The sequence below is a fragment of the Anabrus simplex genome, chromosome 1 (assembly GCF_040414725.1).
Source record: "Anabrus simplex isolate iqAnaSimp1 chromosome 1, ASM4041472v1, whole genome shotgun sequence".
NCBI lineage: Eukaryota > Metazoa > Arthropoda > Insecta > Orthoptera > Tettigoniidae > Anabrus > Anabrus simplex.
The window spans coordinates 891746599-891773757 of record NC_090265.1 but is presented as its reverse complement, the minus strand read 5'-3'; the positions used below and the strand labels follow the sequence as shown (position 1 = coordinate 891773757).

The window sequence follows — 27159 nt, the reverse complement described above, 5'->3', positions numbered from 1 at the left end:
CCAGTAAAACAATGCAATCCTACTAAAATGACTCCTGGAAAAATCTTTCTGGATTATTAAATCAAATACTGTACTTTCATACCTCACAGTTATACTTCCACTTCTAAATACTGTACAGTACTCTCATTTTACGAGGAAACTCAGATCGTTCTGCCGCCGGCCAACTACCGCCTCTCTCAACCGCAACATGGAAAGCATACTGCCCCCGCAAGAGAGCATGTTCTGTTGCTACTGGCAAAGCAAGACATTTTAAACTACAGAATAAAATAACCACACAAATTTGATTATTATTATTATTATTATTATTATTATTATTATTATTAAAAATACTGTACATGCATACAAGTTTATTACCATTTATTTCCAATATTGTTGAAAATGACCTCCATCCATGGTAAGACATGCCTCACATCATTTAAACAAATTATTGGTTACTTTCTGTAATTATGTATCGATAAGAGACTGAATTGCATGCATTATTTCAGTCTTCTTTTTTTTATGGTACTAGAATTATTTAATTAAAGTTTGCCCTTACGGTTCCCCAAAGATAAAGCACAATAAATTAGGTACGGCTCTAAGGGGCCATAAACCTGTACTAATTATTCAGTCATAAAAACTGGACAAAAATTACGAGCGGAAAGGACTGCGGCACTCTCCTGTTGAAAATATCCATAATCCTTTCCTTCCTGTGTCAGTTCATTAGAAAATGGACGTAAAACTGTTCTCGCACATCTGAATTCACACATTCATCGAAAAATATAGGCCGCACACCATACCCCTATTTTAATGAGATGCGATGGCACTTACTGTACAATATATAGGTTCAGGTTTTCGGTACTCCATTATCGCTCATTTCGAGAATTTACATATCCAGAGAGATGAAAACATGCCTCATCAGACATGAACATTAGCCGTGGACCTAAATTTCCATTGTAAACACTTTCACAAAACCAATTACAGAACCTTATTCTTGCGGAAAAGTCTGCCTGGTGGGTTATCAGAGATGTAGTCCACTTTCAAAATGTCCTCCTTCAAAAAGGTCCAGAATTAAAAACTTCCTCATTGTTAAAACGATATTTTAACTTACAAATCCATGACACAAAATGTCCATATTCCATTAGTTTAATAAGACAATGATCAGTACAGGGGGGAAAATAAAAATATTATGATCATATTTAATAAACTTTTGACTATTATGTTTATACAGAACTAATTTTTATTCATCTTCTAGTGAATCATTCTCTTGAGGGCACTACATAATTTTGTATGATATAAGATAGCTCTAAATGTGGAATGTCATTTTTCATCTTTGAAATTTTGGCAATTTTCAACTATATTAAAAATCCTCCTTTGGTTAGATATCTCTGATTCAGAAACTGATAGATATTTCTTTATGTTGGACCTTATCATATATTCAGCCTGTTTTGTATGTACGACGTTTTTATATGGTGGAAGACTTACTAGTAGGACTCTCTCTTTGTTGGACCTATTGAACGCAGGACTTTCACAATAGACCGTTTAATATATGGACATTTCTGTTAGGATTTTATGTTGGAATGGAAATTTTTGATGGACAATGTATCTTGGAAGCATCTGGTTAAGTTCCTGGAGAAAACTTATTTTATATGGTTGAAATGGGCTAATCCCATGCATAAGTTTGTTTCTTGTGCTACATGATTACCTAAGTGATTTGCTTCTAACCATGCCCCAATATCCTTAAGTTTATCAACAGTTAAAATGTGTCTCTTCCGCTTCCTCTGTACATCAGAAACTGAACTTGATGTATGCCACTTTTTCAACACTTCGAAATGCAAGATTTTGTAGAAGTGCCAGTCAGAATGTTTCTGAACAAATCTCCGAACACATTTTCTATAATTTTTGGAGCATTTTTTACGGAACATTCCACCACATAAATTTGCTGTTCAATCAAATAGTTTCCAATCAATTACTTAATACACGAACAATAGTCACGCAGACACACACATGTTTGAGTACAATTCTCAGAAGCAAATAATTGCTGGGATGTTTTATCACCTGTCACCCCACGTTGCAGTTGAGAGAGCCAGAAGTTGGTCAGCAGCAGAATGATACAAAGTTTCCTTATAAAATGAGAGTACTGTATAATAGATGTCATACAGAGTTCCAAATGGATGAAGGTTGGGGAAGTCTGATCTTCACACTGAAGTAAACTAGTCTTCACCTACCATGCAGTGAACAATGCACACATTCTTGGGGTCCTGCTCCAGAAAAGTGTGCATATCGTGACACAGCGTGTACAAGGCATGTAGGGGTGGAGCATGTCTAACAAGACCACCTGTGAACCAGCCACAGTCCACTATACGCCCACTTCCCAGTCGCCCTGCGGAGTATGAACGGCCAGACACGTTGTATATCGCGTAATGTCCATCTGCCAATAGAAAATAGTTGGTAGGTCTCTTCAAACAGACTGACAAAAGAAATATTGAAAAGGGGAGGGGGGGGACGAGAAGCTGTATTAGGAAAATATAGACAGGAAAAGGACTGATTAGGAGAAGGGTGTGGAAAAACACATGCACACAGATTAGAATGACACAAATTTTATGCTGCACCTCTAGGAAAAGTAGAAGAAAAAGAATCCTGCACAAGGTCACACTAAATGACGTTGTACGACACAAAAAATTCTCAAGAGGAAAGTTTACAATAAAGGAAGAGAGGAATGTACGAAGAGGTGACCTAGGAGGAACTATCAGCACCAGATTTGAGAATAAACTGGTGTGCAATACTGGAGTTTTCCTGTTCAAGAAAGGAGGTAATGTATATAGGTTTATAACAACAAAGGAACATCATGAGCACAGGTAGAGATGAAGATAAAGAGGCAGTTATTGTATTGTCTCTTGCTACTAGCATGGTTTATCTTCACTGATGGCAAAGTTGGTGCTATTCGACAAGAATAGGCCATGTGTTAACACTGGGCTTCACCCACTCCCTTAACTCTTTATCATCATCACCACAAACCCTGACGCACAGGTCACTCATAGGCACCAACTACAGACACCTCTCCATAGCCCATATGCAATCACAGAGACCAAAAATATTGAAGCAAATCCAGTAGGCCAATATTTGCACTAGGCTAACTATTGCCTAGTAAGACTATCAGCAAAATCTAATGGTAACTGAAGTAACTAACTCTAGAGACCCAGGTGAGCAACTGCCATTAGTAAAGGATACAACTGATCAATTTAGTTTGCAATCATGTACCATCCAGGGCTAGGATTTTGAAGCCTTATTGAATGTCACCATAAAAAAAATGAAAAAAAGAGAGAGATAAAAAACACACTCACACATGACTTAAAATGTGCACAAAATTTACCCAATATATGAAGGAAAATATTCATACTCAAATTCACAAATTATGTACATTCCTCACTTAACCTTTAATTCATAACTGAGTGATTACAATTTATAAATAGCACCAAATAATAGTCTGATAACGATGACAGTACAGTAGAGTTCTGGAAACTTGACTCTTGGAAACACAACATCCTGTAGAACATGACATCAGCATATTTTTTAATTTGTTATAGCAGATAATTAAATTAATATTATTTTATTTTATTTCTGTACTTACACTGCTTGAGTAGTATGACTAGGTATAGGAAGTTTTGTAATATATCGTAATACATTCCTGGTGACAAGCGACTAGTACATACCTACGGGTTCCTACCTATCTTTCTCAATGTAGATTAACACATGGCAATTACTCATCACTCATTATATTCCTTTCTAATTGTTCTAGGCTTTATATCAGGTGAACTTATCTTTCAGTTAAACTTTCCATGCATTGAACTTGCCAATTTTAAGTGACTCATTGTGTGAGAAAGTTTTCAAGTCGAGTGCTTTGTTGTTTTACCTGTGTATATGTCGAATGAGAAAAAAAATCTACGGAAATGAAACTGGAAGTATTAAAAACTAAAAATTTCATGACATGTAAGTTGTTTAATTATATTTTTAAAATGACATTTTATATATTTATTCAGCCCTAATGTTAAAAGTTTCCAGTATGTTAATATAACATGAAATGAGTTTCATATCACCCTTCCACGAGTCCGGGAAACTCTACACCCTCTTAGTCCACATTAGGTTGAGTCTGTGAGACTCTACTAATACATTTTTTTCTGTATTGGTTTTATTACACATCAACTCAGATAGGTCATATGGTGATGTTGGAATAGGATAGGACTCGGACTGAGAAGGGAGCAATCATGGCTGAAATTAAAGTACAGCTCTAGTGTACGGGGCCTGGAAAATTTGTGGGACCTGAAATGAAGATAGGAAACCATGGAAACCTATCTTCAGAACTGCTGAAAGAGGTGGTAAGAGAAAGTACAACCGGACAACCATCCTCCCTACACCAACCATCTCTTAAATTCAAGCTAATAGTTATATGGCCCAAACTGTGCAGCCTAATTGCTCGGTAGTGATAATGATGACGACTACAATGATAGACAACCATGAGACTAATATTTTTATTTTATTTTTTATTATACAGTTCTTTCATGGCCTTTATCCTAATTATCTGGGGTTGGTATTAAGGTGGATTAAGTCCAGTTTTAAAGGTAGATATAGGTATGATATCAACCCAACATTGAGGGATGTCTTCACAATTGCATGTTTCCAGCCGGAAGTCAAACCAGGAATGAACCAAAGGTGACGACGCTGACCATTCAGCCAAGAGTCAAACATTTCAAAAAATTTAAGTATAGTTCGTAAAAGCAAAAATAACTGAACATCTGTACGCTATCATCATTATTATGACATCATAAAACCCCTTAAGAGGAAAAAATCTTAAAAGAAAAACTTCACCAATAGCTGTTCAAATGTGTTACTGGATGAAAACATATCAAAGATAATGTGCATTTATGTGCATTTACATATATCAATATTTGACTCATTCTGCATTACAGTACAGGACTTATCATAAGCAGGTTCCACAATGCAAAATAATATTAACATGCTAGCATGTTCTTAATAATGTTACTGGCTTTACGTCCAACTAACTAATTTTACAGTTTTCGGAAATGCCAAGGTGTCGGAATTTAGTCACACAAGAGTTCTTTTACAGACCAGTAAATCTACTGACATGAGGCTGACTTATTTGAGCACCCTCAAATACCACCGGACTGAACCAGGATCGAACCTGAAAAGATGGAATCAGAAGGCCAGCACCTCAATCATCTGAGTCACTCAGCCCTGCGCCAAAATATTCTTAAAAGTTCTGGACTGACAAGGGAACATCGGCAATGGTTAAGTCGCCGATCGCGATGAAACTTACTAAACACATTGAGGTACACGTAAAAAAGATGCGAGGATGAATTTTGGGTGCTGACATTCATTAAGGCGTTAACTAAGGGGCCTAAAAGTTGCGATATTTCAAGTTCCGGGCGATCAGCGATGAATACCTGCTGGCCGATGCTAAGCCGGCACACTGCCTGCCTGGAGAGACACCTCTCCCCTCCCCCCCTCCAACTGGTTCGCCATCACTTGTTCCCCTTTTCCCCACACGTGCCGGCTGCTTAGCTGTTGAACGGGACAGGCGCTATACTTCGCTTCTTTTCGTACTATAATTATTGAAATCCTTTAAATAACATTCCATTTCACACATAATGATAATAAATAACCTAAACTAACATACCCATATTTTATTTAAATTTTATGTTTTCATTCCCACTAATTCCGGTGAGTTGTCACATTCGTGGGTACAACCCCAATTTAAGCACCATCGGGCAGGGTCAAATGTGGGATGGGGTACCGCGTCCGACCTATGCTTATATCATTATTTACTAAAATGCCTTAAAGCTGTCGGTAATGTCCTTTAGAGTGGCCATACATAGAATATTAATTAAATTAAATCACCCACCATTAAATAAATCACCCACCTTTAAACAACGTTATATATTTTTATTTAAAGAAATTACGTGCCCGGGTAGAGGATCTCAATTAATGTAATGAGATTCGGTACCTCGAGATATCAAAACCTGGTCACAGGTCCAGACTTCCTTTTTATGTCTCCCCCCACCACCAATTTTGTGTACGCTATCAGTTGTGTCATAGACCGGGCGAGTTGGCTGTATGGTTAGGGGAGCGCAGCTGTGAGCTTGCATCCGGGAAATAGTTTTTTCGAACCCCACCGACGGCAGCCCTGAAGATGGGATTTTCCGGGGTTTCCCATTTTCACACAAGGCAAATGCTGGGGCTGTACCTTAATTAAGGCCACGGTCGCTTCCTTCCCATTTCTAGGGCTTTCCTATCCCATTATCGCCATAAGACCTATCGGTGTCGGTGCGACGTAAAACAAATAGCAAACAAAAAAGGTTGTGTCATAACGAAACGAAATCGCGGACAACAATAATATCAACTCCAAGTTTGAAACTACTGGCATTTTCTGTATTGCGTACTCTGGTATAAGGAATATAGGTAGAATGCTTTTATTTGTACTTGTAATGAATGATTTATTTATTTTATCTTTTCTTAATGGCTGGCAACCAGGTATTACTTAATTGATATCCGGCGTCCTTGTTGAAAATATTAGGATTTCTACGTATTTCCACAGCTTTCTGTGTAATCCTGGACCTGTAGTGTCTAGTGTGGGTAAGAGCTCGAACATCTTGGAACATGGGCTTTCTCCCCTTCTATTCAACTGTGTTCTTGACAAGGTCATTAGAGAATGGCGCAAGAAAATGCAAGGAATAGGTGGTATACGAATGGGATATAAAAATAGAGGGACTGTAGTCGACTGCCTAGACTTTGCGGATGACATTGTGATTCTGTCAGAGTCAATAGAGGAGGCACCAGATTGCCCAGCTCCAGGAACAAGCATGTACGGCAGGCTTATGGATCTCCCTCGAGAAGACACAGTACATGACCAACATCGAAACAGCACCCAGAGCGATGAGAGTGGAGGGAGGAAGCATTCGGAAAATAGAGAAATTTAAATATCCGGGAGAGAGGGTAGATAACAACCTGTCACAGAAAGATGCACTGATATCGAGAATCAACAATGAACTTGGAATACAAGCTAAGTATTAACACCTATAACAAGAAGATCTCCATCAATGCAAAACTCAGACAATGCCAGACAGTGATCCATCCAGAAGCCTTACATGCAGCTGAATGTTTGAACCTGATAAAGGTAGGATTGATCAAGATGTTAGAACTGGTGGAGCGAAAAATTCTAAAGAAGATACTGGGAGCCCAAAGAACAGGTGGTGAGTCATACAGAAAGAAAACAAACCAAGAACTGTACTGCAAGATAGAAAAGATCTCAGACACCATCCGGAAGAGGAGAGCCATGTTCTTTGGATACATCTACAGAATGAACCCAGGAAGACTGACCAACCAGATAGCATACCTGCCAACTTTACAAAACCAAAAATCAGGAGATTTTGGTATGAAATTCAGGAGAAATCACGAGATACAATTGGTCCAAACTGCTTATTCTACATGTCTTGCGCAATACAGGAGTACTATGGTATATACTATAACACTTATTGTCTCAAAATCAGACTCTTGCTATAACGGGGCTACAAGGCTAAAAATTACACGTCTCTATTCCCTCACAGGAAGTATGCGAGTGAGACGACTGGTCTCTGATAAGCCTGGTCCTTCTTCACTTCCTGATGTCAGCGTACCACAGTTTCCCTGGTCTCAAAAATCCTTACCATCTCATACCTGCCCACTTTCCCGATTTAGGCGGGAGACTTCCGATTTTCGACAGTTTTTCCCGCCTCCCGATTATTCTATTATTTCTCCCGATTTTAGCTTATTTTTAAGTAAACCTGGCCGAGCTGAGTGGCTCAGTCCGGTGGTATTTGAAGGACCTGACAGAAATGGGAATACAAGGATTGGAAATAAGCAACAGGGAAACTTACAAGTCAAAAATGAAGAACACAAAGAGTTTCCAAGAAAAAGTTAGTTTGCGGACCCAAACACCATGGACGGAAAAGAAGAAGGCTGCAGAATGAAGGATTACTGGGCGCAGATCAAAGCCCAGAAGCAGCTGAAACCGAATTTACGTGGTCCACAGTTGGCCAAAACGAAAGAAAGAAAGAAAGAAAGAAAGAAAGAAAGAAAGAAAGAAAGAAAGAAAGAACATTTGCTCTTAGATTCACTTTAGCCCTTATTAAATTATCTTAGTTGTAGAAGAGCTTAACTACATTGTAATTACATTCATTATTTAATTTTTTCTTGTAAATACTTTCCAAAAAATTCAGGTTAGTATTATACATAGGGCTGTGTTATATTTGGGCCAATACGGTATTCATCTAAAGCAATTTGCAGAACTGTACCACTCATTTTACCAGCTGACATTTTTTTCAATCTCTAAAATTAAAATGTCTAAAAGGGGAGTTTTTTGACGATGTGACAGCAATAAAAGCAAAGGAATAAAGATATCTGAAACTGGTTTTGTACTGTATTTACATAGTTAGCATTAAAATACAAACAAGTAATAATTGGTAGCTTCAGTTAATATGTGCAGGGATTTCTTTAATTCAACATCATTTAGGCTACCTGTCTTACTGTACCAAGGCCCATCACAGCAGTCGTGCCATGAGGTTGGTTTGTTTTACTACAATAGAAAGAAAAGAAAACAGAACTCTCCAGGGTGACTTACTGTAGAGTTTTGGGATAAACATAGAATGTGTTTCCACGGATCTGTAGACGTACCTTATTCTACAAGGTTGCATTGAAAGACCAATGTAAATCCACAAATATTCAATACTATTACCATGTTGAAAGCTTTCTCTCCTACCATGGTTAATGTTCCTTGCCCAACAGCACAAGCATGGTTTGCTAAACGGACTTTTTCTCATTCTTCAAGAATCAGATTACCTCTGCAAGGTTTCAACCCATGATCTTAGAATTCGAAGCTTATCCCTATACTACTGATCGACATAGAGAGCTAGTTTCCATCATTGCTAATTAGTCAGGGAACTTTTCAGGCATATGATTCATAACAATGTTGATAGAACAAGTCCTTTAGTTAAGTGGAGTGGTCTTGTACTAAATCTATTCACAATAGGAAAAATCACAAGACTGATATGGTTGATGGATTGGATGGATGTCTGGAGGTGAGAAGTGAGGAACAGATTATATCGTCCCTGGAATGGCAAAATATCATAAGTGACATTTTGGTCAAAATTGAGGTTTCGATGTTTATATGTCAGTCGGACTCTACTGCATATGCTGGCAAAGTATCGTAAGCGTTAAATGAATCTAGAGGGTAAAAACAATGTAAAAAATACATACAGAACACCAAGTTATCGTAAGTGCCCACGTTAGAACTACTACTACTAAATTTTTTGCATTTCTCTCCTGAACAGGGACGCGGGCCTCTTAGTCGGTGACGCTGTCTCTCAGCCCGGGAGATTTGTATCGGTAAAGGAGATATGCAGAGAAGGTGAGAGGGTTGGTGGCCGTGGCCTATATTAGGAACTGTCTGGCATTCACCTTAGTGCGGAGAATGGAAAAACCACGGAAAACTATTCTCAGGACAGCCGACGGTGGGGACCAGAACCTCTCCGCCTTCTGAATGTAAAGGCGTAGAGCCACAGCAGAGCCGTCTAACCACGGACCAGCCGTGGCCACCTGTAGGCCGAAGCCCACTCTGCAATCACCAACCTGAGTTAGAATCTTGTAATTTGCTTACAGATGATTGTACATGACAAGTTTTAATTCAGGAGGGAACATGAGATGCGTCAGTTTCATTGTTCATGACAGTTGTCGGTCATTGCTGTAGTACCCGTTTTATAACTGCCTCAAATCAATTTGGCATTTGAAACATACGGCAACGCCTTCTGACGGACCTATCGCATGTTGATTGACACCTTGTATACCAGTGGAATGCTGAAGAGAGGCGAGATGGGAAGAGAAGGGACTGCTACTTGTGACAGACTAGACTGAGCAAGTACGGTCAATAGCTAAACAAGTCCGTTCATTGTCAGTACACATTCCTAATGTTCGTGTATGAAGTAAACTATGCCACTGAAAATTCTAAACTGAAGTTTGCGACAACAAGAGGAGAAACGCAAGAGATTGTTCAGTGTTCATAGTTTTATGAATAAGGAAGCTGAGAGCAGAAAGAATAAAACACAAGAACAGTACAGAATGGAGTACAACGAAAAATAGCACATGCAACAAAAGTGTTGTAGAGGACGATCAAGAGAATTTTAACCGAGCAAGTTGGCCGTGTGGTTATAGTCGTGCAGCTGTGAGCTTGCATTCAGGAGGTAGTGGGTTTGAATTCCACTGTCGGCAACCGTCAAGATGGTCTTCCGCAGTTTCCTATTTTCACACAAGGCAAGTGCTGGGGCTGTACCTTAATTAAGGCCAGAGTCGCTACCTTCCCAATTTTAGCCTTTTCCCATCCCTTAGTTGTCAAAAACCTTAAATATGTTAGTGTCACATTAAACAAGTAGCAAAAAAAAAATATATAGGATAGAGACAGCACGTGACTGAAGAAAATTCATTTGGAGAAACACGGAAAGGGAAAAAGTGTGTAACAGATTTTTAAGATTTCGATACGCAATCCATGAATTTTACATTCTTCAGAAAAAAAAACTACAACTCCATCAATATCTAAATTACGATATGTGTCAGGAGAGAGGACTGGTTTCCAAGGAGGTTATCAGTTTGAGAAGTAGGCTTCAACTGGAAGAAGATTAGAAATAACATGAAAGATTTTAATTAAGGTCTCCTATACAGCGAAGGACCTGCACCAGGCCTCTCTAGAGACCACACGCCATGACATCTCGTGAATAAAAATGTGAGTGAGTTGCTGCAGAAACTGAGTGTGCTTCTGATGACTGATGGGTGAAATCCAATTAGGAGATTAACAGGTGATACGAGTATCTAAACATTACTTCCGACTCCAGACACAGTGATCTGTTACCACAGACAGATGAGGAGGACTGATAAAAATGTTATTTTCTAAATATTGTACTGTAGTCAGTAAGTCAATTTTCCTATTGTTTTTTTATCAACATTTCCTTTAAGAAAATCTCTTATTATTCTCATGCCTTATAGTGCTTCAAACCAATCCCTCCACAATATGTCAAGCGCTACAAAAGCTATCATAAAAGAACCACTTTGTTAAACAATCAACTCGATAACGACTTGCAAACAATTGTAAGCAGCATTCATAACTTGAAAATAAGTTCTTTTTTTTGCTACGATTGAATAAATATGTAACCTTGGAATAAAAACAGAAACTGACTAAACTGTAAGTATTCAATTTGCTAATCGTTTTTATCATCTCCTGTAAAATTCATATTTTGTCGCTTACAATACTTTGCCTTTCCAGGGACGATACATAAAATTCTTGAAAGAGATAATTCTATTTTGTGCATGGTAGTGCATGATAAATGGTACATGGGTGGAGGGAAGGCATTAGTAGTAGGAGCACATGAGGTATAGGTTGGTTATCCCGATATGCAGCTCTTTGCTGAGATGATGTTTGTGAGAATATATTGGTATGAGGATAGGGTTTCCATTGTTGTGAATGGAGAGAGATGTTTGGCATGTCTAAATGGCTAGACTGAGGTGTAAGGAGCTTCTAATCGATATGGCTCCCTGGCGAGGAAATTTCTCAAGCTCTGGAAACAATAGCATACTTCAAACTTTGAACCTCCTGAGAAAAAAAAAAAACCACAGAGTCAGTCATCCCTCCTGGTGGTCAGTGGTCAGTTCTCCTCCACTGCAGACCTCTCTCATTCAACAAGGTTTCACTGAAGGCCCAGCGTTAAAACCACACATATTCAATAATACCACCATGTTGAAAGCTCTCTCTCCTGCTGTGGTTATGTTCCTTACCTTACAACACAGGCATTGTGGAATCAACAAATAAGCCCTACTCTTCCATTCTCAAGGAACTCACATGACTGATGATATCCATTAAAGCAGTACCAAATCCTATTCACTTCACAGTAATAAAATTTACCTCATTATAATACAAAGTGGATGCTCTAGCAACAACGCTATCTACCGACTCAAGTATAAGAATTTCCCTACGATCTAAAGGGAACTCACTACTACACCTATGTAAACAAAGATGAATAATCATTTAACTCAATGCAGACCGGTCCCGAGAAAACTTGTGTTTGCCTGGCCGAGCGTTGTGGACCGGTCCCGAGTTATCTCGTGTTAGCAGCAGACTGAAGTTTAGTGCTATCTTTTGAGATATACCAGAACTACTTGGAGGTCAAGGGTGATAGAACTCTCTACACAATCGATAGTCGCATTTATTTTCGATTATTCTTCGTATCATAGTTTTTCTTTGCATTTCCTGACAACATGTTTACTAAGTTCGAAGAGCCATGAAAGATGGCAGCGCCCAGGGATCACACGTTTAGACAAGGATAACATTACTTGTGAATTATGTGCTCATACAGGCTCCAAATATCCAAGTGATGCTGAATATTTGGAGTTCGATGATGAAATATCTTCTAACGCAAACGTTTCAAGTGATGAAGGTGTGGAACTCGCGTAGCACAGAACGAGTCTGGTAATTGTGTTATGGGTGTAAATATTCTAAATATTGTAAATACTGTAGTGTTTTCTGACAACTGGGTTATGGACAACAGTGAACTTAGGCCACTATTAGCTGTGGGCGACTAGTGGCGCAACTAGTTGCTCTGGCGAGTCACGGACCATTGGATCAAATGGAGCCTATTAGCCGCGGGCGAATAGTGGCGCAACTGAGCAACTAGTTGCTGGCCGTCATTTGAGCCGGCAAATGCTCTGGCGACTTTTAGTTGCTCAAATGCGTGATGGGGCATTGCAGTAAATGGAGCCTATTAGCCGTGGGCGACTAGTGGCGCAACAAGTCGCCCGATGGACCTCCCCGCGCATACGGAAACTTCACTCAACGATATAGATGTTGATTCCTTTAGGTAATCTGAAATATATTGGTAACTTCACTCGAGTTCGTTTTTCTCACACCAGCTTCACGTAATGCGGAAGATGGAACGCAATTAAATCAGCGATCCATCTAACCATTATCTTTCTTCATTACCTCGTTTGGTCACGTACTGTGGTAGAGTGAATGTTTTACTTACTGTGATTATTTATTGAACATAGAGACATCAAATAAACTACAACAGCAAATGAAGAAGATGGCAAAATTATTTGAAAGTCAGATAAATACTGAAGACCATTTTTGAGTTCAAATGAAAACCGGTCACTTGGGATTCCTGAACTGAAGCTTACACTGACAAAATAGAAAAACTGACTTCTTGGAACAGCATTTTAAACAACTTTATTCAGGAATTTGAAGGAAAACCCGTAGGTGAGAAGAATACTCTAGTTGAGTAGTATATATTTTTTTGCTAGTGGCTTTACGTCGCACCTACACAGATAGGTCTTATGGCGACGAAGGGATAGGAAAGGGCTAGGAGTTGAAAGGAAGCAGCCGTGGCCTTAAGGTGCAGCCCCAGAATTTGCCTGGTGTGAAAATGGGTAACCACGGAAAACCATCTTCAGGGCTGCCGACAGTGGGATTCGAACCCACTATCTCCCGGATGCAAGCTCACAGCTGCGCACTCCTAACTGCATGGCCAACTCGCCCGGTATGTGAGTATTATAAAACGTTTACTACTCTTATATGGAAATATGTAATACCCATAAAATTTCTATAATCGTTTACATTTACAAGTACCATTGATGCGTTATATGGCTATATTAGTGAATTACAGCTCAGCTGGGAAACACTTGTTTAGTCCTGTGTCGTTTCCCATTATTTCTTCTTTTATGTAGCCAAGGAATTCGTAAAATGACGACTTTGACATGCACAGGTAATTGAAAAATTTATCAACATCTTCCTTTAGATCGTCAAACAATGTATAATATAATCCTCTAGTCAGCCGAGAAACAAATATAGGATGTTTCCGCATTTTCCTAACACAAATGCAAAGAGAATAAAAACTCCACCTAATCAATACTTATTTATTATTATTAATAATACAGGACTGGTTTCGACCCTAACGGGTCATCTTCAGCTGGACATACTTATACGTATAATACATCGTACAATTGTAAACATTACCCTATTTAGAAAGGAATGTCTTGTGATGGTAACATGAGTAGGGCATTCGTCAAATTACGCATCTGAGAAAAGTGAATATTCTTAAACTTAAAACTAACTTATAAGTAGGCCTATACATGAGATGTTTGTGAAAGTTCACGTTTATGACTTGCACTGTTTTGTTAGTTCTTCAATTTGACTAAAATTTAAAACTAACATATAAGTATTCATAAAATAATGACATGTGCGTAAAACACTTTCATGCTAGTGAATGTTCGAGTTTCTTGCATTATTTCTTAATTCTTCAGTTTAAGTGTTTTAATAAGTCCAGTTGTCCACAACTGTGCATTATGTTAAAAAACTCAGTAGCTTGAATTGTGATATGAGTTACATTTAAAATACCAATATCACATTTTAAAAATATTTTGCCACATGTACACAAAGGATAAGAACATTTTGGATCTCTAAAAGGTAAAATATAGACGTAGTGTACAAGGCTTGGAAGGCAGTGTAGAAATTACAGCTTGTCGAATATAAAATCCAGTTGTTTACATTAAAGGATGTAGTGTTCTTTGCCGTATTAAGATGATGATGTGTTACAATAAACCCGAGTGGAGGTTCCTTCTCTTCTGTAGTTGTGTGATATTGTAGAAATTATTGCTATTGTGGTCTTGAAGTTGTATATGGTTTGAGAGCACGTTGTGTACTGGATTTTATATTTGACAAGCTGTAATTTCTACACTACCACTACACAAGCAATCAACACAGTAATTGCCTCTCCATCTGCCTGTCCCCACAATGGTTTTTACAACTGGTGTTTTTTCCTGTTCGAGCCATCAATACATTACCTTCTTCTGCCTCTTTCCAAGCATACAGAAACATTAATATTGTACACTTGTTCATTATTAATTTGACGGTAGACCCACACCTGAATAGATATCCTACTTGATCATCTCTTTCACAATTCACTCCATTGCTAACTTCTCACCATCAGCCTGCTCAGTAACCAGTCAATATTGACATCTTGAATAGGATTATTCTTCCTCTCTGATAAAGATTTAACAGTTACTGTACGTCATTCTAATCTACAGTGTCTCCTTAATGTCTTCACATCACACTGTTTGTTTTCGCTATGATCTTTCAAATACGTATTACGCTGTTGTTTCCCAACCAAAAAGTCATATAAAGAATGACAGAACTTGAATGCTTTCTAATCTTCTCATAATCTTACTTCTGCACTGTGAATATAATAAATATCCAATTTGGGACAGTGGAACTAAAAAATAAAGTACCTTCGACCTTGGGGAATGAAGACCAGAATATTGTAGAAATTAGATCTAATTAAGAGTCCTAAATGTCCTTTAGGTAACAAATTTTACCGTATTTCACGGCATAATCGTCGCCACCGCGTAATCGTCGCATCCTTTATTTTCAATACAAAAATCGGACTTTAAACCTTTAATTACATAATCGTCGCACGTCCAAATTTTGTTCACTAATCTGGTTAAAAGGTAAATGGAACTGCAACGTAAGTTGCACATGAATGCGCAATTTAAATACGTGTATGGTTTATGGGCAATTTGGCAACACAGTCACGTTTGCGACATGTTGCACAACGTATAAATAAATAATACCGGTATATGTACGACGCATGGCTTACCGGTAGGCTATCGGCAGTTTGACAACGTGGTCGCGAGACAGTGTACTATTTATTCACCACCTACATATTATGAGTTCCCATTTGAAATACGTAAGGCTGTAAGTTATCGCTTATCGGCAACGTCACCAGGAAATACCGGGTAGGTAGGTTGAGTGGACCTCGAACCAGCCCTCAGATACAGGTAAAATTCCCTGACCCAGCCGTGAACTGAACCCGAGGCCTCCGTGTAAGAGGCAAGCACGCTACCCCTACACCATGGGGCCGGCTCCTGCGTAATTGCGCACGAAGTGAAATCCAAGACGATAACGCAGATTTCCACGGAATTATTCAGCTCACGGTCAGCCGAATTATTTACGATGTCTCAGTTGTCATCGCTAGACTCTTATCTTACTACTACGTCATAAGTGTCCGGGCATGGGATGAAAACTTTTATCCAAGTAGTCAAGATAATTATTATCCAATGCTATTAAAGTTTTATTTTAGAAACTCGTCAGTAATGTAATGTGAAATCATCAATAACTGGGAAGAAATATTAACCTAATTACCGTATGTTTAAAAGAAATTGAAAAAAATGAATGTTTGTTACTGACGTCTCGGAATACAGTCAACTATACAGTAGATCTACACAGCGCTAGCTAGAGCTCCGGTTTGCGAGCTTTGCGCAAGCGCAGTAGTGTGTCGCAACCAACGAGCTAAACTGATAAATTGCTGCATGCTTCCTTGCTGCCTAAAAGTATTGGCTGCCCTGGAATGGACAGATCACAGATGCATTTATTTGTTTCAGATTTACGTGATTACTGTAGACATGTGTACATGAGAATTTAAGTTTTTAATTTGTGTTTGGGGTGTTTGCAGAAATAATTTGTTTTAATAGTGAACAATTACGGAAAGTCATTTATATCGCAAAACATTAACGTGTGAAGCATTTATAAGCGATTATGGGTAAATATAGAAACTATTCTGCGGGCTTCAAGCTAAGCGCAATTGCCTTCGCTGAACAGCACGGGAACAGAGCTACAGAAAGAAAATTTTCAGTGAGTGAAAAGTTGGTGCGTGACTGGCAGAAAGTAAAAAACAAGATAAAGAGCACAAACCCTTCTAGACGCGCGTTTAGAGGTCCTAAAACAGGGAAGTTTCCTATAATTGACGAAGAAGTGTTTAGGTACGTCAGTGAAATACGTAACAATGGCTGCAGTGTATCATATGAAATGTTACAAATTAAGGGACAGTAGGTAGCGCGCAAACACAACATACCGGTAACTCAGTTTAAGGCGACTCGTGGGTGGATTAAGGGGTTCATGCGACGACACAATCTGTCAGTGCGAAGGAGAACAACACTAAGCCAAAAGTTGCCTGCTGATTACACGGACAAGATTGTAAATTTTCACCGATTTGTCACTTTACAATGGCGAAAAATGAAAGTATCCTCCTATTCAATACATCATATATTCCGTCATTAGACGGAGTAAACAAGTTCAGACATGTTTCGGCTCGTTTGAGCCATCTTCAGTGAAAAAATTAGGGGGGTTGGAATAATTTACATAATATGAGTTGAAAAAATGCTAAAAAACATGATGAAAGCGCAAATGAAAAAACAAACAAAAGAGAGCCTAGACGGAAACAAAATAGCACAAATATATAATATTTACATCAATATGCAGAGAAAAAAACAACTTATTGCGACAAAATTCAGTGGAACAGGTGTTAATTTGAAATAATAATTGATACTAAAAACTGCGTTAACCTAAGAAACAAGGGAATGAGAAAACAAATGATGCAGATGGAAATGAATAATAGTAGCACATGGTGAGGTTGTGGACCTCATAGTTTACAAATTATTAGTTTATAAAAACGACAAAACAGTTTGAAATCGCTGTCAAAATCCTAGTGGAAACCCATCACATCAAAATGGTCAGGAGGAGAGCGGGAGCAAACATTTTGAGAGAAACCAAGCCTGAATTAACCTGCAGGCGAAAAGCCTGTGATAAGGAGAAAAAAACACCTTAAATTTAAGGCTTCAGAAATAGCAGCATTCTTAATATCTTCTCAATCTAGCGGTCCCTTTCTTCATTATTGTTTCATAATGTTGGCTGGTGTTTTGCCTTATTATAGAGGGGTCGGAAGGGCCGCATATAAAAATATGAGAAGCTGTGTTAGGTAGAAGACAGATGCATAGTAAATTGTAGTAATCCAGTGGATTGACGGTTTCCACTAGATTACTACAATTTACTATGCATCTGTCTTCTACCTAACACAGCTTCTCATATTTTTATATGCGGCCCTTCCGACCCCTCTATAACAAGGCAAAACACCAGCCAACATTATGAAACAATAATGAAGAAAGGGACCGCTAGATTGAGAAGATATTAAGAATGCTGCTATTTCTGAAGCCTTAAATTTAAGGTGTTTTTTTTTCTCCTTATCACAGGCTTTTCGCCTGCAGGTTAATTCAGGCTTGGTTTCTCTCAAAATGTTTGCTCCCGCTCTCCTCCTGACCATTTTGATGTGATGGGTTTCCACTAGGATTTTGACAGCGATTTCAAACTGTTTTGTCTTTTTTATAAACTAATAATTGTAATCTATGAGGTCCACAACCTCACCATGTGCTACTATTATTCATTTCCATCTGCATCATTTGTTTTCTCATTCCCTTGTTTCTTAGGTTAACGCAGTTTTTAGTATCAATTATTATTTCAAATTAACACCTGTTTCACTGAATTTTGTCGCAATAAGTTGTTTTTTGCTCTGCATATTGATGTAAATATTATATATTTGTGCTATTTTGTTTCCGTCTAGGCTCTCTTTTGTTTGTTTTTTCATTTGCGCTTTCATCATGTTTTTTAGCATTTTTTCAACTCATATTATGTAAATTATTCCAACCCCCCTAATTTTTTCACTGAAGATGGCTCAAACGAGCCGAAACATGTCTGAACGTGTTTACTCCGTCTAATGACGGAATATATGATGTATTGAATAGGAGGATACTTTCATTTTTCGCCATTGTAAAGTGAAAACCGTCAATATGGAATGATTCTAATATCTTGTAACCGATTTGTCATACGTTTGCGCAAGGAAACTTCGTACTTGCCTTCTCAAATCGGTAATGCCGATCAGACTCCAATCTTTTTTGATATGCCTCGCAACAGCACTATTGCGCTAAAAGGATCACGGAGTGTATTAATGAAAACCAGCGGTAGTGAGAAGTTGCGATGCACGGCAATGCTAGCCATTACAGCTGACGGGAGAAAGTTGCCGCCTTACATCATTTTCAAGAGGAAAACGATGCCTAAGAATATACAGTTTCCCCGTGGAATTCATGTACGAGTGCAACCAAAGGGTTGGATGGACGTAGAACTCATGCTGGACTGGGTTAAAACTGTGTGGAATAGAAGACCTGGTGCAATGCTAAAACAACCAGCTCTGCTTGTTTTAGATAGTTTCCGAGGTCACCTCGTGAACGAAGTGAAGCAAATTCTCACTACAAATAAGACACGACAGATAGTCATTCCTGGTGGCCTAACATCTGCTTTGCAGCCACTAGACGCATGTGTTAATAAACCCTTTAAAGACCACTTACGTCGATTTTACAACGAGTGGATGATGAGCGGCGAGCAGCAATTGACGCCCGCCGGAAATATCAGGCGTCCACCCTTGGACTTGTTATGCTCGTGGGTGAAGAAGAGTTGGGATCTTATACCACCTGAACTAGTCTCCAAGAGCTTCAAAAGGACTGGGATTTCGAATGCAGTAGACGGTTCCGAAGATGACGCAGTGTGGCAGGGAGACGAAGAATCTGATACTGGTATTAACAGAGGCGAGGACGGCGCATCAGATAGCGAAATCTGCGAAAGCGACACCGAAGATTTGGAATAAATTGCGTACCGGTAAGTCCGCATTTCACAACAAAGCGATAATTTTTTGCAAGTGTAATATTTTAACTTTAATACTCAAATTAATGACAATTAACTTAATACGTTCATTTTTATTTTCAGGTTGGAAAAACGTTCGCCGAATTGTTGCGAAAAATTATGAATTTTGTTTTAGACTATTTTAATTATTTTGATGTATAAACGCGAGTATTACGTGCATCTTAAATTTGTATCAAATACAATTTAGTTATAAATACATTTTTTGAGTAATGCAAATACTGGTATTAAATATTCATTGTATAATAGTCGCACCCTACAATTTTTTCGAAAATTTTGGTATAAAAAGTGCGACGATTATGCCATGAAATACGGTACTCTGCAGGAATTCTTTAAGGTGGCAGCAAGTCTAGCAATACAGGGTTCTGCTTTAAGCCTAAGAGACACATAAGAAAACTTCCTAATTTTTTAAAGTGAATTCTATTACAAAATATTTCCATTTATATAATGGAACCTCGATTATCCATTCCCGGAAACTACGTTTTCCCAGATTATGCGTTCAAATTACGTGGTCCCACAAGCATCGTAATTAAATCAAGTTGTAAAAATCCTGCATTATCCGTTCCTCGAAGAAACGATTTCCCAGATTAACCGTCCAGAAATGTCAGTCCCATCAACGCAAAATCCTCAATCAAGCGTTTTCCAATAAACTGTATCTCACGAAAGGACTGCTATGGCAAACTTATGGGTCTTGGCGTTAACGCCCCATCATTGCAATAATTAGAGCAAGTACTGTACTGGAAAAGCGAACGGTGGTGAATTTGCATAAGGGACCATCTTAGCATCACATCCAAGTGATATTGTTTAGAGAATCTCCGAAATCATAAAGCAGAGAGTGGCCACAACAATTGTAAGGAGACACAGCGCATTTCGACAGCTCTACTTGAAGACTGAATGAGTTTAGTTAAATGTTCGCACTTATAAAACGTCCATATTATGTCCAAGCTTTAAGCCTTTATATTTATATTTTTATATGTTTATATTATATATTTATTTATATATTATATATGTTTATATTTTTACTTTGTTGATTGTATTGTCGAACAGGTTTTCGGCACTTCCCTCAGGGCACCGTATACTAAGTAACTGGGCTTTCAGGCAGGAATTGAAACTGCTCCTTCTTAACACAAATCTAGTATTTTAACATTTATCATACACAATATTTTTAAAAAAAGCCATGAGAGGTCTTGAGATTGCCTATTTCTGTTTTGGACCTAATGTAAGACTGGGAATTTTATGTTTTCATGTTAAAATGCCAAAAACCACAGTAGTTTTATTTACGCAAGGTACATTTAAATGCTTTGTACCATTTCCAACTCGTAGACATGTGCAGTGAGCACGCTTTCCAGATGAGCTGAAGGTCACAATAACTGTAATTTCTGAAGTTTTGATTTTTTTTCTCTTACCAATTTGATTGGATTAGTGATGGGTAGAATTGAACATAATGCATTGGAGAACTTTTGAGAATCGATACTTACATTCGAAACCATGTTCTCGAGTTAAACATAACCTTTAAAAGCCGATGTAGATCTAATTTACGCGGTACAAGATTTCCAAAAACTGACTACGGACAGTATACCGGAGATCAAATTACAATGGAAGATTAAGAAGTGAAGAGATTTCACCATCATGTTGGGAGCTTTTGGGTCTAATGTGCTTTATTTTATTAGATAAGAGAATTTAAAACTACTTGTGGTCGACTGATGTTTGGCTTGGCGTTATTAGATTTTTTGAAGGGTGTGACTAATCAAAGTTGCTGAACTGAAAGAACTTTCCACAGGAAACTGACGAAGATTCCCCTGTAAAATAATATAAAGTATATAGATTTTGAACTCGCATACCAGTAATTAATGCAGTATCGCAGTCTAACTAGCTTGCCTCTCATCCAAAGGGCTCGGGTTCGATTCCCGGCCAGGACAGGCATTTTTACTTGGATATAAGGACTGGTTCCAGGTCCATTCAGCCTACGTGATTACCTTTAATTGAGGAGCTATCTAATCGTGAGACGGCAACCGCTGTCTAGAGAGCCAGGAATATCGGCAGAGAGGATTCGTCACAATGACCATGCATCACCTCGTAATCTGCAGGCCTTCGGGCTGAGCAATGGTCGCTTGGCAGGCAACGGCCCATTGGGGCTGTAGTTTGGTTTGGTTTAGGAGTTTTTGTAAGATTATAATTATACATATTTCATTTTTGTGATGTTTAGCCAAATTGTTGATGGTTTTAATTCATTCCAGGATTTTCAGTTTTCCCGGGTTGTACGTTTTATTTTCATGGTCCATCCAAAAACTGAGAATCGAGGTTCCACTGTACTTAGTAAGTTCTGGAAATATTCCAAGCAGCTGCTTAATAACTTACATGTACAAAGGGCCAATTTGATGGGCTGCTTTCCCCGTTTACCCAAATTGCTAACATCCCTTGTTTGAGTCTATTTTCTAGTGTGATCTCAAACATCCAATTTATTGCTGAAAGGTTTCTCTCAAATTTCCTTGCAGTTTCTACAAATCTTTATTTGGCTCTGTTACTTTTCTCTTTAAATTAAGATAAAGGATGATTAGAAGTACCTCCATTAACACATTGGAGACGCCGCTCGTAGAAACTACGGGCGCGCTAATTCATTGCTGCTGACGGAGCTCGGAGAATCTACGGGCACGATTTCACTGGAGCTAAAAAATTGTATTTGCCGTTTCAGCGAGCTGTGACTTCACTAGAATACTGTTGAACGCTTCTATAAGCATAATATATACTAGTTATGAGCATAAGTTGAGAGCTCTTCTTTCAAGGCATTGATAACACAGCCACGTTCCTACATAACCTAAGGCTGAGTCATCGCTGAGTCTCAGCTGTGAAATGGGCGGGAAAGTACGTACGGTACATGCGGTCAGGAAGAGTGTGTGTTTGAGAGGCAGGCTTGTTTGTGTAATTCTTGTGAATATTTAGCATGTCTAATTCAAGTGTACGAAATTTCGACAACTATCCACAATGGATGTTCTTATGGAAGACACAATTTCTGAAAATGAGGATGTGGATTAACAATTACACACTAAGTAAACATGCTGATTCGGGCGCTTCAGGCTAGTAAATGTAGAAAATGAGCTCATTGGTGTGAAGTGTAACGTAGTTTTACATCGCTTCCTTGAAGTGGGTTCTGTAATACTATTTTATACCGCTTCCTAAAAATGTGGGTGTTTCCCATATACATGCAGCAACTCGATACAACCCCGTCGTCAAACAAAGAACAGTGGGAATGCAAATTCCTTGTTGTAAACAAAGACACCGGTGCCAATTGACTAATTAGGTTAGAATCTGCATTAGTGTGTTTCAGTAGATGTGCCCACAAAGTCAAATTACGAAACATTAACCGTCACCAAAGCTGCGTCAGATTTTCTTTCGTTTGTAAAACATGTTATATTCATAAATTTATATTTTAAAATTCCGGCACTTTTATGATAGTTAAAACTCATTTTTGTGTAGAAGAAAGTGTGATCTTTCTATGCAATCCAAAAGTTTTTATAATCGTGGCTTACCCTAGCATTGAAAAATTTTCACAAACCATTAAAAATCCTGCGATTTCTGGAGGATAGCACATTCAAATATGGCCGTCTCCAATGTGTTAAATGCCAAAATACCTTCAAAATGTGGACTCATAGAAGAAAGTTCAAACTTTTGGTGAATGTCCATCTCACAAATCAAGAAATACTCACAGGAGATAATGTTGGTTGTGAAGTCAAGATGATAATTAAATCAGAAGAAGGTTTTATATTCCTCCTGTTTTAGACCGATATTGACCTGTGCTTCAGAAGCCTGGACCCTAACTAAGCGTATTTTCTAGCGTGATCTCGTACATCCTATTTATTGCTGAAAGGTTTCTCTAAATGGCCCAAAATCAGCCAAAATCAGGTTTCAGAAGAGCATACATGGAAAGACAAGATGAGATAGAATATAAAAATTAGGACATGAGAAGAAGAGTGGGAATTTATAAACTTCAAGAACAGACTGACATCTGAAATGATTTGGACACGTGAGAATACCAGGGAGGAAAATTTCAAAGAGAACATTCATGGATACAGTGACTGCAAAGAGGCCTAGGGAATATCCTAGAATGAGATGGAAGATTTCTGTTACAGACTGTATTGGAACTAGAGGAGTTAACAGCCATGAAGTGCTAGAAGAGGAGTGGTGGAAATATCGAGCAAGCTGGAGGGCTTTGGTACACTACCTGACACAGAGTATGGAAAAGAGATTGAACGGAGAAGAGAAGAAGTTACCAGATCTTATAGGAATTTCGAAGCAAGAACTAGACTGAAGAAGTGATGAACATCTTGGATGTGTAACACACATGAATGAGCAAGAATTTCCACCTTAGAAGGACTGCTCAGTCTCGCAGGACATATGAGAGCATTGTCACAATGACCACAAACATCAAAGAGACCTGATGTGACACTGAAGAAAGAATCTTTCAATGGACTGCTTTACATCTGTGAAGTTTCTAGGTAGAAACATAATAGGTGAGTTTTCTGTCAACATGCTCCCCTAAATGGGTCATTTTACCATGATGCCGTTTGTACATAGTGCTAATCCATATCTATTTAATGCATTATTATTATTATTATTATTATTATTATACCCGATGCATTTACTGGACGTATTCCAAAATGGCGTCTACGGAAGGTAGAGACCAGCCAAGGCAAAGGAATGTGTAGCAGAGTATCCATATTTATGTATGTTAGAAGGCCATGACTGATTTAAACCTACCGCTATGAAGGCAATGTACAACAGAGTAGAATCGACTGAATTGTTTTTAAAAAAAAAAGAAGGATCGAACGGATTATTATAAAAACTTACTTAAAAAATTGACTTCATAACGACAAGACGTGCTGAACATCGTTCTGAAGAATTAAGCAAGATTGATAGTTTCTAACGAGAATATTCAGTTGAGATGACGGTAATATTGAAGGAAATGAAGTACTAATCCCTGAAGTACAGTAAGGAGGATATAAACCCCGGAAATTCTGAAAATTTCGTCCGGATACTTATACGCTAATCGTCTTGAAGCAAACGGTTAACCGAGACGCGAGGGCTGGAGATTGAGCTATAACAGGAGAAAATAATAGCAACAATATCATAAATAGAGAGGCGATCATTGAAAAATTATACTTCCCAAAGGAAAATAAGCTAACTTTGAATATACGAATAGACGAAGCAAATAATCTTCTACTGGCCTCAAGGAATAGGAAAATATTTCTGCAGAGGAAGGCTAGCAAATATATATATAGTTATCAACGATAAATACTAAGACTTCACAGAACCATCATGAATACATGTGTTTCAGAATTGATGTATACAATCTACAGTATTCCTGAGGAAATGATGGCTTGCTAAATCGGCATAGACCAACCTGAAGAGAGATGTCGTCCTGGCAGTTAAAACCACCCGACCCGAAGGAGGAGGTCACTCAACCTGAGCTACCAGAGATGAAGGATCCATCCAGTTTACGATCCAAGGCCTGTGACCAGACCGTGGAGCAGTTGAAGAAGAGCAACTAAGGCCCGAGGTATTGAATGGCGAGCTAAGTAATAGTAATAAGTAGTATAATTTCTTATGTAAAGTATTACCAGTATGTGCAATAGAACTGAATAGCCTAAGTGTGAAATAATTAAGTGTGCACTTAATATAGGGAAGTGCAGTGTGAAATATTTAAGATGATATTAACATATATTAAGTCAGTGTAAACTTAAGACGATATCTTGTGACATAATGGTTACGTATTTACTATATTATCTTAACCAGAGGTGTGAGAATACGATTTTAAAAGTGACATAGTGTAACAGATGTTTACAAAGAATCCCGGTTAGCTAAAAAGATCCATGAATGATATAGTACTATCCGAACCCAGATTACGTCATAGAGGGACGCATGTTTTGAATTGTTTAATTTAAGTTACCATACTCTTTGCTGAATGATTATATTGGAAGAGTAGATACCGTATTTGGGGTTGTGTGTTGAATTGTACGATAAATCGTGTTGTAAGAAATGAATTCTGTGCTAAAAGAATGTCACGTCTCGTTATATTTAATGAATATTGGAGGTTAAACGCGTTAATTGCAGATGTTGAATAAGTTAAATATAGGTTGAAATGAAGGTTATAGATGAAATAATGGAAGTGTATGTGATGTTTTAAGTGAAATACTGCGCAGATTAATAAGAAATGAGACGTATATGATATAAATAATGTGCGATATAAGGGCACAAGTAAAGCAACTACGGAAAGGAAATATGCCCCAGGGAAGAACTATAGCAAGGTATGGATAGTAAAATTAAATATATTTAGATGAAGTTTGAGAGTGGTTTGACAGTAGTAACAACTGGTGATGGGTAGATTTGTGCATGATTATGTCGTATTCTGAGTGAATGTTGATTGCATGGAAGATGAAACTAGTATGTAACCAGTATGATAAAATAATATTGAGATATCGTAATGAAGGCACTTGCATATATATATATATATATATATATATATATGATAAATGCTTACTGGCTGTGTGCATATTGAGCTGGAATACGTTACATAAGAAATTATCTAGCTAGAATAGGGAAATATGAGATTTACGTAGGATATCATCGATGTTTTTAATTTGAAATACTATAAGAGCAATATTAAGTTAGGAGCCGTATTTTAAATGGCAATCGGACCAAGAAACTTAGTACGTCATTCGATTTCTCATTTTCTTCACTTTATTCAGCACCAATGAACTCAGATAATTTTTAAAATAATTCAGATCACTGATATTAGAATTCAGGACATTTTTATTGAAATTCAGATCATTCCTACAATAATATGAATACTGTAATGGTAGCATTTTTGATGATGGTGAATAGTTAACACCGCAAGTGATAGAATTATTTATTGAAATACTGAACTTTGACTGTGGTCAGAAGATTGATATATTTGTGTACATAACGACCAGACTTAAGTTTTGATAGGAAGATGAAACAGAATGTGAATTCATTTCAGGAATACTCAACCCAGAGTGTTGTGATATACAAATTTAGATTAGAAATAAGCCAGCGCTGACTTAAAATAGTTGATTCAGGAGTTAAAATACTTGTTTTATTAGGTTAATGACTGAAAGTTCACGAACTATTTTTGACATTTAACCATTTCTTTCGCGATTTTCAGTAATTTAATAAATATGTTTCTTGATTATAATTTATATAACTGAGCGAGTTCTCATTTGTAGTGATACGACTGTAGTTGTATTTAGTGAATAAGGTACTCGATAAGCGGATATGTCTTAATAAATGTTGATTGAAGTATACGAATGCGGAGTTCACAATTGAGCATTGAGTTACGGAATTTTGAACTGCGTAGGGTGTCACTATTTCTCTTTGGACGCACGTTAAACGGAATTATAGAAAAATTAACCATTTTTCTGGAAACATGGATACCCTGAGACATTTATCTGACTAGTTGGGAAAATAACTGTGGTCACCCTGACACGAAGGGTGCATTATTA

At 38.0% G+C, this 27159-nt stretch overlaps 1 protein-coding gene across 1 annotated transcript in view; it reads right to left on the bottom strand.

The window, feature by feature from the left end:
* The window catches only part of aux (cyclin-G-associated kinase), a 487932-nt gene that overhangs the window by 298665 nt on the left and 162108 nt on the right, over positions 1–27159 (bottom strand). Inside the window, exon 11 of the mRNA XM_067136097.2 lies at positions 2205–2407. Coding sequence (XP_066992198.2) covers positions 2205–2407 — 203 coding nt within the window. The remainder of the gene's footprint in view (positions 1–2204; positions 2408–27159) is intronic.